This window comes from Augochlora pura, chromosome 3 (assembly GCF_028453695.1).
Source record: "Augochlora pura isolate Apur16 chromosome 3, APUR_v2.2.1, whole genome shotgun sequence".
NCBI lineage: Eukaryota > Metazoa > Arthropoda > Insecta > Hymenoptera > Halictidae > Augochlora > Augochlora pura.
Window position 1 is genome coordinate 17,079,706 of NC_135774.1, and position 12,959 is coordinate 17,092,664.

The 12,959-nt window shown below is 34.8% G+C and overlaps 1 protein-coding gene across 3 annotated transcripts in view; it reads left to right on the forward strand.

Moving 5' to 3' along the window:
* Positions 1-12,959, forward strand: part of LOC144478911 (tachykinin-like peptides receptor 99D) — a 131,164-nt gene that overhangs the window by 97,993 nt on the left and 20,212 nt on the right. For all 3 annotated transcript variants that reach the window (XM_078197284.1, XM_078197285.1, XM_078197283.1), the window contains exons 3-4: positions 4,721-4,939; positions 12,566-12,716. In XM_078197284.1, the coding sequence (XP_078053410.1) occupies positions 4,721-4,939; positions 12,566-12,716 (370 nt within the window). The remainder of the gene's footprint in view (positions 1-4,720; positions 4,940-12,565; positions 12,717-12,959) is intronic.

Below are 12,959 nucleotides of genomic sequence, written 5' to 3' on the forward strand. Positions count from 1 at the left end.
CTATTACGAATATTAAACAGACTGAAAATAGCTGGAGAAAATTTACCGCCGCGTAATCTTACAATCTTTAAAACAACTATAAATCCTACTCGTAATCTTTCTAACAACCTGCAACAAAAAGAACTACGTTACATAACGATAAAAGTAAATAAAAAGTGTTAGATATTAATTTTTTTTGTTAATTTACTTCTATTTGTTAATTCGCATGGCCTTGTATTTATCACCAATCCACATTAAAAGTAGAATAAAATGGAACTAAATATAAAACGTTCGATATAGAACAGGTATTTTCGTACCACCGTGTTTTTAAGTAGAAATAGTCGGCAATGGCCAGCCGTATTCGAGTGGCCAGTGTTGTACAAGCACACTCGATGAATTTTCAAAAGCAATTTCCCATTGTCACGCACAAAATAGGTTATTCAACGCTTTCTATATTTTTTTTTGTACATAGGGTCGCTGTCTTTTCTATTAAAATCTATGTTATAGCACTTAGAATTGCATGTTAATGAAAATACTAGTTAGGCTAAATGATTGGAAAATGGAAACGATAAAAATATCATACCAGATCATTTATAATTTTACTTAAACCTTTGCTATATCCGTAGATCTTAACGAAATGTGTGTACATTGATGGTCTCCAATTATTTTAATTTTCTTACTGTTTTAACTTTACTACTTTAACACATTTTTATTACAAATGTATAAAAACCACGGTTTAGTAACAAGAATTCGATAGCTTATACAAATAAACCGAAGGAATACTGTAAAATAGCATGGAGGATATATTTATAACATATAGAATTTAATTAATGCGAGCGGTCAATTTAGTTCATCGGGTCAGATTTCTTTTGGCGCTGATCCAAGTTTGAACGTCAACACATTTTCTTAATTTTCTACAGAGGAGCGGTTGTGCATGGTCGGCAAAATAAAAGAAACGAAAACCGCGAAGCGATAATTGTAACAATGAAGGAACTGTAATGAAAAATGTATATCCCGCAACATTAGCTCGGGATAGGGTTTTATTTAAACCGTAAAACAGTAAGTTCGAACGAATTCCGCGCTAGTAATCCTTTCATTACGGTCGCTTCGGCCGCAGAACGCATCGCAGCATGCCACCGTACAAATGGCGGGCTTAGTTCGGATGCAATTTACTTCCGCACTCTTAGAAACTGAAATTACTTCTGACTGACTGCGTAATGTGCTGCTTCAGTCCCGATGATCGTAAACAGAATGCGGAACGTCGGGTAAACACATCTTCCACAAGTGTTAAATTACTGTCGCTACATTCGCGGGAAGCGAAGTTGACTTGAATATAAACAAAAGATTTATTACAGTTCTCCCCGTCCTATATATGAAAGGATCTTCTCGATTGCGAAGAGTTTCATTACAAATTGTCTTTCAAATAGATTCGATAGATCAAATGATCAATAATTACGATTACTAAGTAACCAAGTAACCAAGTAACCATGATTACTTAATAACCTAAGTAATCGAAGAAAATGTAATCTTTGGTCACGATTACAACAATAATCATTGATCATGCGACGATTAGTTTTTATGATTATGATTAACTAAAAAATTTGATCTTATCAACTAAAATATTTTTTTATTATGCTTAATTAAAACGTTCACAAGCTTTAGAAAAATCTACAGAAAAATTAATGTATCTAGAAAGAGTGTCTTAAAGAATATGTTTAAAAATATTGATAAATGTAAACACGGTCCGACGTTGCAGTGTTAAAGCAGCAAAAATTTAGTATGCCTAACGTATGACGGAACGCTACGGAAGAATTGGCAATACTACAAGTGGAGCATGCACTTTCATATTCACGTGACAAAAATGTAATTTACATGATTATTCTGAAATGGTTTTTACATAATTACATGAAATAGCACGGGAATGTGATTTATGTAATTATTTTAAGTTCTGGAATACTTCAACTTCCATCGAAATTCGCGAAGGTCGTGCATAACACTTATTCAAGTGAATGTGTGCGCACATTCAGCGCAAATTACTTATCAGCGTGGGTGGGTATCGCGTGTTTATTATTTTAAAATATGAGCTCTAAGCACCGGCCGGCCATTGTCGCTTGCTCCGTGCGGTTGCAATACCTCTGGCGACCATAGTCGCCTACAGCCTACGGTAATGCCGCATACATATAGCAAAATAAACGGCTGCAGTTACTGGCGCAGTTGTCTCCAGTAACCCAATCATTAGAGAGACAAAAGTGCTCGAACAGTAGAGCAATTATGATTCTCGAACGGAAACCAAATAATTTGAAGTTTCAAAATAGAATGGAGTTTGTTCAAAACAAAATATAATCAAAGTTATATTTTTGATATAATTGTATATAATTTAAAATCAAAACGATTTTGAAATCATTTGTATTAAGAGAATTTTACGATGTTTCAGTCACGAATCTAGGTTCGGACACGATATGATAATATTAATCGTTTATAAATATACGGCAAAACAATCGCCGACCACGACGAGTTATTAATCTCGCTGGTAAAGTACACGATTAATGAATTTTACTTGCTCGGTGCTTGACGAAGGCGTTCCCAGCAGAAAGAGGAAGGGAGAGAGAGAGAGAGAGAGAGAGACCAGAATTGAATCATTTATCTTAAAGAATGTACACTGGCTCTGCATCCGACAGAGTTATTATAGTTCTGCCCCGCTGCCTTTGAATTATTTATACCGGAAAATATTATACATACAGCTGCTGAAAGTGAATCTTGGGTTACACAGAATTTCGCAAGTGGTTGCGCCGCAAAATTAATTTTAGATTGAAACAGACGCTAAGAAGATCGTCGCGTACTTATCGTCGACTGAATTTTCGATCTTGATTTTCTATGAAAATCTCATGTTTCAGTTTTTACCTATACGTGCTCATCGATTCGCTCACGCATTTATCCCGACACACCCTATACATGTGTATCGCCGACCGAAGGCTGTACATGAATTACGATGCACCTAGTTGAAGATAAATTACGTACGATATGGTATCGCATATATCGTGTGCATTCACTCGTAGCCTATCACAACTAATTTACTCAATTACGTTGAGTGAAATTTTAATCGCGGTCATCGTACTGCTAAGTATACAGTGTCATTTGCTAAGGTAGCGATCTTATTTCTTTGAAAATTATAGAAAACACGATGAAATAGAAGTACATGCAAATTAAAAATGAAGAATATTCATTCTTTGCGACGAATTGTATAACGCTGAACTTAAATTACAAAAATTTCACTGGATTTTGACAATGACTTTACTAAATGGAGAGTGTAGTTTTCATTAACATAATTCGTTTCAGTCACTTTCATCATTCGGCAAAAGCTTGTTAGATTAAGAATCTTCAATTCTATGCCGTACTTAGGAAGCGAAACCGGACCGTTTCTTACAAATTGGTTTGAACAGCTGTTGAACAAAAATGCCCTTTGTGTTTTCCGCGTGTAAAAGTTCCCTTTTATAGTTTTCACGAGCAAGAAAACGGCGAGGCGATTCACCGCTGATCGAAGTCCGGGAATCGTGCAAGTCGTTCAAGATAAAGCGTGCGCGCGCTTAAAATTTACGCCCAGACAAAATAGAACGGTCAACTGAAAAATACTTTGAAATAGATTTTAAAACTGGTCTCTCCGCTTTATTGCCGGGCAAAACCCCTCTTTGCGCCGTTCTACGACAATTCCTACTTTCGAGCGTTCAGATACGATAACACGGAAGAGAACTTGCGCATCGACGAGCGATGCTTCTTCTCCATAAAGGCTTTCCCTGATTTTCTTCAACAACGGGGACAAACCGTTCCACGGTACGGTACACACGCAGACCTCGTAAAAATCTTCGCAGAGCCTGATCTGCGTCCGATGGAACCGTAAAAAACGAGAACGACTTCCCACATGGTCCGGTAAATTTCCAAACTATTGGCCTCACATTCGTTCAAGCAAATAGCTGACTCGTTTGAGGCTGATTTATTATCCTGAACATTGCCCGGAAAATTTATGGCGAGGTCCGCCTCGGGTGAAATCTTATCACGATTACACCCACCACCTGTAACCAAGTCGCGTGAAGAATTCTAATCACATTCTCAAAGTTATCGTTCTTTCACCATAATCGTGCGTTTGTCTGTGATTCGTAGATTATTAATGCATCAGTGTACCAAAATTCTGCTGATTTTTAGCAGGTAAAAGTTTGCGTTATTCTAACTGCTCAAAAGATTTTCCCGATGGTTAAACAAGTATTTTCGAATATTTTCGAATATTTTAAACGTTTTTACCGTTTTGTGTTTGATCTAAGAAATTTTCTAGCAGTTAGACTGAAGGCTTTGATGCTTCTAATTTACGACACGTGCAAAACAGGCTTGTTAACAAGCAGTAATAGATATTCTGTTTATCAAGAGAATTACTATGAATAGCTTCACTAAATCATTTTTAAATCTAAGAATTTAAGAGATTTATCTACGTAAAATGCAAGCTTACATGTTCATTGGCAATTATCAGTTTTTTTAACTTTACTTTAACCATAAGCAAATTGCTCTGCAAAGAGATCTTTATCTTACGTCGATGTTTGTCAAATAATCTTTGCATACGAAATTTTGCACAATTTTCAGTAGAATTATAATCGTATGTATTTCTATAATAAATATTTTTCCTAAATCTCTGTATAATATATGATTGTATGAATTCCATCTATGATTTTTATTGACAGCCCTTGATTCGTTACAGGTACATGGCCATTGTGAACCCGTTGAGGCCACGTATGGGTAAAAGAGCCACACTCTGCGTAGCGATCGTCATCTGGATCGTGGGGGCAGTGCTATCGTTGCCAATGCTGCTGTTCTACACCACTTTCACGCAGAATTACGCAAACGGCGAAGTCAGGGTGATCTGCTACAGCGACTTTCCCAACAGCGACGACAATGGTCTCAGTTACGACGAATATCTGTGAGCTTATCTTAATGATTACACTACTGACTTTATTATACGTCTTCACTTTATGTCATCTTCAACGCTTTTAACATTTTATCCAATAGAACCAGTTAATAACTCTCTTAATGGTATCAAAAGAAAAGTAATGAAAATGTTCTTTTATTTTTGCTGTTTCTTGATTCATTCATTCATTTTTGGCATAAATATTTAATTATGAAATGTAGATTTTTTCTTTTACAGTTTTGCTAGTATTAGCATAACATTTTTGAAAGAAATTTTCAAATAAACTTCATTAATTTGCAATGTTATTATTATAAAACAATACGCATTGGTTGCACTTAAGCAGATACAACTACACAAAGTTTCTCTTCTACCATTCTTTCTTCATTTATTCGATTAAGAAAAAATAATACTCGCAAAAATAATAATAAACGGAATAATCTAACATATGCAACAAAAACAGGATGGTTGACAGTTAATTTTTATGTATTTAATTCTCAATTAATAGATGTTAGATCATTTATCTATAGCAGTGACAGCTGCCATATTTATTTATATCTTTACGTTATACGTTTATTTATATATTATATTAGCGGGAAAGTTCTGTCGTATTTTACTACCTACAGGTAAATTTACCTGTCAGGTTATGTCAAGATTATATTGTAAACTCATTACGGGAGATGAAAAGTGGATTGTCTAGCAGAATACAAAGAGAGGAAAAATTTATTGGAAACCTGGAACATCCGCCACAATTATTTAGAAACCAGATCTTCATCAACGGAAAGTGATGCTCTGGTGGTATAGAGGAGGTCCAGTGTACTACAAGCTACTTAAGCGGGGACAAACCATCAATGCGAACACTTATTCTAACCAGCTTGATAAATTGAATACAACTATCAAGGAAAAGGGGCCAGTATTAGCGATCAGAAAAGGTATTCTGCTTCATCGAGATAATTCAAAATCACATACTGCAATGATGACGCAACAAAAGTTGAATGATCTTGAATGGGAAATTTTAATTACCCACCATATTCGCCGGACGTAGCTCTATCAGATTACTATCTATTCTGATCGCTTCAGCATTATCTGACGAAAAAAAAATGTACTCTTCTCGAAGCTGTCTCCATGGCTGAATATTTTGGGTCCACGGATAAGAATTTCTACCTTAGGGGGATTGACAAGCTGCCTGAAAAATGGCAACAACTGGTTGCAAATAATGGATATTGTATTATTGATTAAAATGTAAATAAACGTCATTAAAACTGATTTAAATTTTTTATTTCAAATACGACAGAACGTTCCCACCAACCTGATATAAACGTATGTAACTTCGTATGATTTTTTTCTGGGGATGAAAAATTCCACAAATGGCATCCGTTGCGCCGATATGAAGAAATACCGAAAGTTAGGCATCCTTTCCAATTTGTGGACCGCGGCGGTTCAGTTCGCATCGCTCGAAATATGCGCTCTGATATTCAATAATTTGCATAAATACGACAGATATATTTTCTGGCAGGGCAGGAAAATGGACGAGCAAAATGAGACCGCGAATAAAAAGCACCGCGGAAATGGTGGTATTATTTACCGTACACATAAAAAGTATAAAAATGATGCCGCATTTGTCTGCTGGCCTGGTCTATACTGTACACTGCCGGTCGTCCGAGGGTTAAAGATATTTATCGGAAAAACGTGGAAAAAAGAGTACAAGAGCGCACGAGGTTCGATTCACTGCCAACGCGGTGCGTTACGTAAAATTACCCTTTTCCCGCGTTCGGACATCCGTTTGTTTGTCTTATATTGTCTTATTTATGCTTAATAAACATTTTCATACCAACCCGAAACATATAAATTTCAACGGCCGGTTCTCCAGTTTTCTGTTTGCGTTTGCAAATTGCAGAGCTTTGAAACATATCCAGTTCCGAAAGAGTTAATAAATTTCTTGATCCCAGATTTAATGAAAAATATGTTTACGCTGGTCCGTGGTTGTTGCTTCGCGATTTCGATACTCGTATCTTTTGTTGTGTTTTCGAGAATCTGATCAGCGAATTAATACGTGTTGAATGAATTACGTTGACGTTAAACATTGTGTCGAGGTAATAGATTTTTAAACATTAATTATTAAAGTGCCGATAGGGTCACAAGTACGGTGCAAATTTGTAAATACAAGATAATGGTAATTAATTGTTATTGATGGAATCAGAATGCTCATCCTTGGTAATAATAACAATGATATAATATTGAACAATGAGATTACTAAATCGTGGAAATTATTGTTTATGATTGCTAAATAATGCAAGTTTTTAATCTTGTTTTACCTTATATCATATATATCATGGCATCATATATTCATTATTTTATTCTTTATCATCTAGTCTCGAACCTAATAAGTAATTATTAAGAATTAGACTATTTCAGAACCACTGTTAAATAATTTTTAAATATCCACCTTTCAGCACTGTCGAAATAATTTAACCAGGGAAGTTTTAATAATTACTATGTTGTCATAGTTCGTAAAGTAAAATATTTAAAAAGAGATGTCATAGAAAATAATGAAAATCCGAAATTGAAGTTTAAAGAATACTTACCTACAAAAATGAAATATTTCGAATATAGAAATATGCAAATATAATGTTTCGTTAAATTTTTGTTTAAATGTCATTAAAAATGCAAAAGTTATTTCGAGTCTATAATTATTCACACCACTGTACTTTCCGCAATTTATTTATCAATGTTTAACAGATAATCGATAAAAGGCAACCAGTTCAATAGAAAAGTTCTAAAAAAGTTATTAAAGAGTAAGGTAATGAGCCTTCCCATCTACTCACTTTGAAAGGTAACGAAACGGCTTGCAATTTCTCGATTTAATAGCTCTGAACGAATACTTCGCATGAAGGCTCATTGGCATTCTACGCTGTTACCTTTAATTACGGGGCGGAACTGATAAAAGTGAGCTTTAGAGTCTCGTTGAGCCTTCATACAAAGCTGCAAGTGTTCTTTTAACTCTCTCACAAAAGTCTCTCGAACCGAAATCCTTTAAGCAGTTCTAAAAGCTTATACTCCCGGAAGCTGTCCTCTCATTTTCTTTGTTATCCTTCACACCTTTCACCTGCAAATATACCACTCTAGCTAAATGCACACCGTAAATTTAACATTGAAATCTTATCAAAGAATTCAGCCGTTTAGCTTAGATCGCTACCGAATCGATAATTCTTGCTTCTTACTTTGGGAATGTAATTAATTTCCTCGCTGCTGTAAAGCAATTGATCTAATTTATTTCGCGAGAGTAATGGAAATGCAGTAAATTAAGGCTTCGAATATAACTTGGAACAAATGAAATTAAATAACAACGGAATAGCTGAAATTACAATTGTAATTAATCCCAAAGTTTCTTCTCGAGACAAAAGTTTCGTTTTACCCGTCTTCACTGTTATGACTAATTAATCAGATACCGTATCACGTGCAACAGTGTACTCATTAGAATATCTATAATCCTGGTCACCCAACTGACTTGATTAAGCTACTAGACATTTTTCAGGTCAAATTATATTTCCCGCACCGTCCTCGGTTTAACAAGCTTTTGCGTTGTTACATTCTTTGCGGTTATTAACAGTCTGTAGACTTTTTTGCAAATTCGTATTTTCATATTTAATTTTATGAACATTTTATTTTGGAAAATAATTAAAAAATTTCGTTCAGTAAAAAGTAAAAGTATTGTTAATTTTTTATCTTGCACGTTACCTTCAAAAAGATTAAGTTACTCTTCATATGACGTCTACGCTTGTGTCAAAAAAACAAGTTTTTTATTGAAACTTTTATTTGAAACCTTGTTTTTCATCGTGGATGTTTTGACAGACATTTGAGTGGATCGATTTAGGCGGGACATCCAGTATATTGGGGTTGGAAAATATATTATGTAAACAACGTATTTTGTACTATACAGGACACCCTGTTTATTCGTTCTGATACCGATATTGTACAATAATTCGGCACTGTATAAAGTTTTAAAAAATATTTTAGAAATTAATAGATTATAAAAATGATCACAATCAGAAAATAAGATGAAACAACCAACATTATCGAATAAACAATTTTTATTGGCTTTCTGGTCACGTTTCACGAACCAAATTAGTTCTACTTATTTAATCTTTAACCGCGGACGGGATCTTAATTTTTCGGTATGAAATCGCGTGAGCTAGTTTTATTTTTCATGCAAATGCATACCAAGAATTAGATTAAAAAGGATATGAAAAGAGAACCAAGCAAAAGAAAAATAAACAAATTTGAAAACTTTTGTATTGTGATTTTTTAAACTTAATTTTTTTTGCTTTTTCTAAAATATAACGCAATCTGTGTAACCTTGAAACGCAGCGAAGTGGTTAAATACTTTCTTCTTTAAAATTGCTCGAAACATTGCAAAGCTGAAAATATATGAAAATGAAACTAAGGAAAATGTTACAATGCTAATGACTACTACAAGAAGAAATATGCGCGACAACGCTGTGAAACAAAGAGGTGTTAACTGGTTACCATAATTAAGATTGTCACTTTCAGGAAAATGAATCACTGTTGTACTCTAGAATCTAGTCATCCGGCAATGTTATCGAAAGAAATAGTTATAACGCCGAGCATATTCTTTTTTATACAAAATTCTACTACTTTACTGCGACATATCTGTACATTTTGAATCTGTGGCCCAAGTCCGTGGGATCGATATCTTGTGTCGACGAGGACCGTCTTCGTTAGCAACTTTTAAGAGAATCAATTAGAATATCTTTCAGAGGATGGATTTCATACCGCAAATTTTTATGCAAAATTTTCTCCTCTATCAGCCTAAAATAATTCTTCTTCAGAAAAAAATATAAGATTCTCTTTTCTACTCGATCCATAAACAATCAACTAAACTTATGTTATTTCTTCAAGAACCTCTACAAATCCTATAAAATCTAATTCTTGGGCAATTTCCAGAACTAGAGTCGTTTTATTAATCCTGGTTTTACACAAATTATTTGCTCCGTACCTAATTCTTTATAATTACGAACGAAAAAAACAATTACAGTATGCGAATACTTATTAAACAGAACGTCGAATTCGTAGAAAATCGAATAGCCTCTTAACACATTAAACGCGTGTCAAACAGTGTACTCGCATGGAACATTCATCGATGGATTAATAAAGATAAGAACGCAACAAATGAGGGTTATATGGAGTTAGGGTTATAGGGAAACTTATGTGGGTTAATCGAATTTTAATGTCCGTAATGTCGTAATAAATTGATCATTTGAACGATGACCATACAGTTCAATATTGTGAAACGGATAGACTAGAATCGCTAGAACGCTAGGCGGAGTATTGGATCGAAGATGGAATTTTCATCAGAGGCACTGGCGCGATCTATCTTGATGTCCGTTCGACAAGCAAAGTGACCACCAGACAGAGAATAATCAAGATAATATACCAATGAGAAAGCCTTGATGAGGCAAACGGACGACGGTTCCCTGACAGTAACAGGACATCCATAACTGTATGATGTAGCAATGCGGCCATCGATGACAAATCAAGAGAGGTATCCTTACTTTGTGCTACATGCGACGAGCAAATGTATTTACTACTTGTCAGAAGAATCCATCGAGGATATTGTCACACGGTAGCTTAAGACAATATTTACTGATACCGTAGTGTTCTATAGAAAGAAAGAAATTGTCTATCTTTAAACCTAAACTCTCGGCTGATCGGGGTCTCCAACCAGCGCAAGTCAACGTCCATTTACTTCCTGACATTTTTGAACGATACTGAAGAAAGAGAACTGAATACACCCTTTTCGAAAATACTGCAGATTGGAACCTTTGTAAAAGAATTGAACAATTTTGTTGATGGCTAAACGTATCGTAGACTTGAAGATCGAGGCTCTTCCTTTTACAATGGCCTCATCATAAAAAGGCTTTCACAACCCTAAAAAAAAGTGTTCATTGATTTAATGTACTTCCTTCACATGTCGCCCCTTTTTATCGCAAGCTTTCCGATGCCTTTATTACGTGAGTTAATGAAAAAAAAGACCGATGATACATGGTCCTGACTAGCTTTTATTGGATTGAAGTTTCTTCCATGAAGCTTCTTTCGAAAGGATCGGGAGTGGAAAATTTCCCCTGAATTACAATCATATTTCAATTTCATCGAAATTCCTGACATGAAGGACTGAAAGTGGGGATCGCGTAATTATTCACGGCTAGTTAGACTCTTGAGTCGATCCGATCAGAGTGAACAGGATTATTGTAAGTGTGCACACCGACAGGAGGGTTTTACTAACGGAGAACCAATCGAACAGAGCACCGTCTGAGACTTCAAAACGGAATCGAATAATCTAATCGCGTTGGGCGCCGCTGATGGCACAGGAAAATTGTCCTGCTTCTGTCAATTTCTGACTACACAAAATAAATTATAAAAAAACAAAACAGAAAATTTTATTGTTTTATATCATTGTAAAAATATTAATATGTTAATTATGGATAACTATGTTCTTTGGAAGAATCTTTCTCAGAATATATTAGGACCTTCTGTATGCTTCAGATGCAGATTTCTTTTGAATAAAGTAGTGCAATAAAATTCCCCGCAAAACCACTTTATTCGGCACGAAAGTAGACATCTTCAGAACCAATAAATAAACACGTGGTTGACACTATAGTGAACAATCATACACTGAAATTTAACGTAACATATAGTACTTTCTTGCCGATTAGTCACCATTAGAAATTCCATGCACAGAGTACTATTAATGCTATTTTTTGAGAAACAGCGAGAACTTATTCAAGAACCTAATATTCAAATGTGTACTAACATGTTGAGTGCCACGCGATTATATAAGGAAATCCCCGTCTGTTCACGTGCGCTAGAACCGTGGTACAGCAATGCGAAGCGCATTACTAACAAATTAGAATTTACTCGATGCATTAAATCCATTAAAATTTTCTGAAAAAATACATTAATAATAGAATCCGGTATTAGATAAAAATTAGGTAGACTTTAAATAAATTTTAGGTAACAACTTAAAATAATGTAAATTTTTTAGTTTTATATCATATTTTACACTGCCAGTCACCGGTGATTGACACGGCCTGAACAAAAAGTTCAGTGTCAGTCATCAATGACTGACGTGGCAGTCAATGTGTTAATCACACCACTGTCTTTACTTTTCATTAGAAAACGTATATAATAACAAATATTAATTATGTTATTATTCTATGTTCACTATAAGGAATTTTTTAATCACTGTAAGAAACGTTGTCTTCGTTTAGATTACGTATACAAAATTTTTATGATATTCAATCAAAAATTAAAGTTTTACTTATTGATTGATTTTGGACTACCTAATCAGGACTATCAAGTTTTGGACTACCTAATCAAGTAATCAAACATTGTAGGAATAGAATTTCGCTACTGACAATTTGGCGTTGTCCTAATTTCGACGTTTATTATACTCGTCCAATAATAATAATAATATTTAATAACAGACTTGTATAAATTATGGTAGTCATATCAAATATGAAGAACCTGTTTCTCTTACATTTGACACTAAGCTTCTATTAATTGAAGAAAATGTTATGCGTAATATATCATTGAATAACTTTGGAAATTCTCTGTCCATAGGTACAACGTCATATTCATGATATTGACATACTTCTTACCGATTGGATCAATGACATTCACGTACGCCAGGATTGGTCTGGAGTTATGGGGATCGCAAAGCATCGGCGAAAATACAGCAGGACAATTGGAGAGTATACGAAGCAAACGAAGGGTACGTTATTTTCTTGTTAATAAATTTAAGAACTCGATGTTTGTATAGCATACGAGAAAATACGAATCAAAGAGACGTATTATGTATTAACGGACGGATACCGTCATTTTCTGACACGAACGAGCTCATCGATTCGCTTGTAAAATAGAAGACAAGAAATGAACGCGAACGGGGAACTGACACGGGGATGACGAAGAAAATTGACTTTCGATTATCTGCTAATCTGCATCTGTCTGTGTAGTC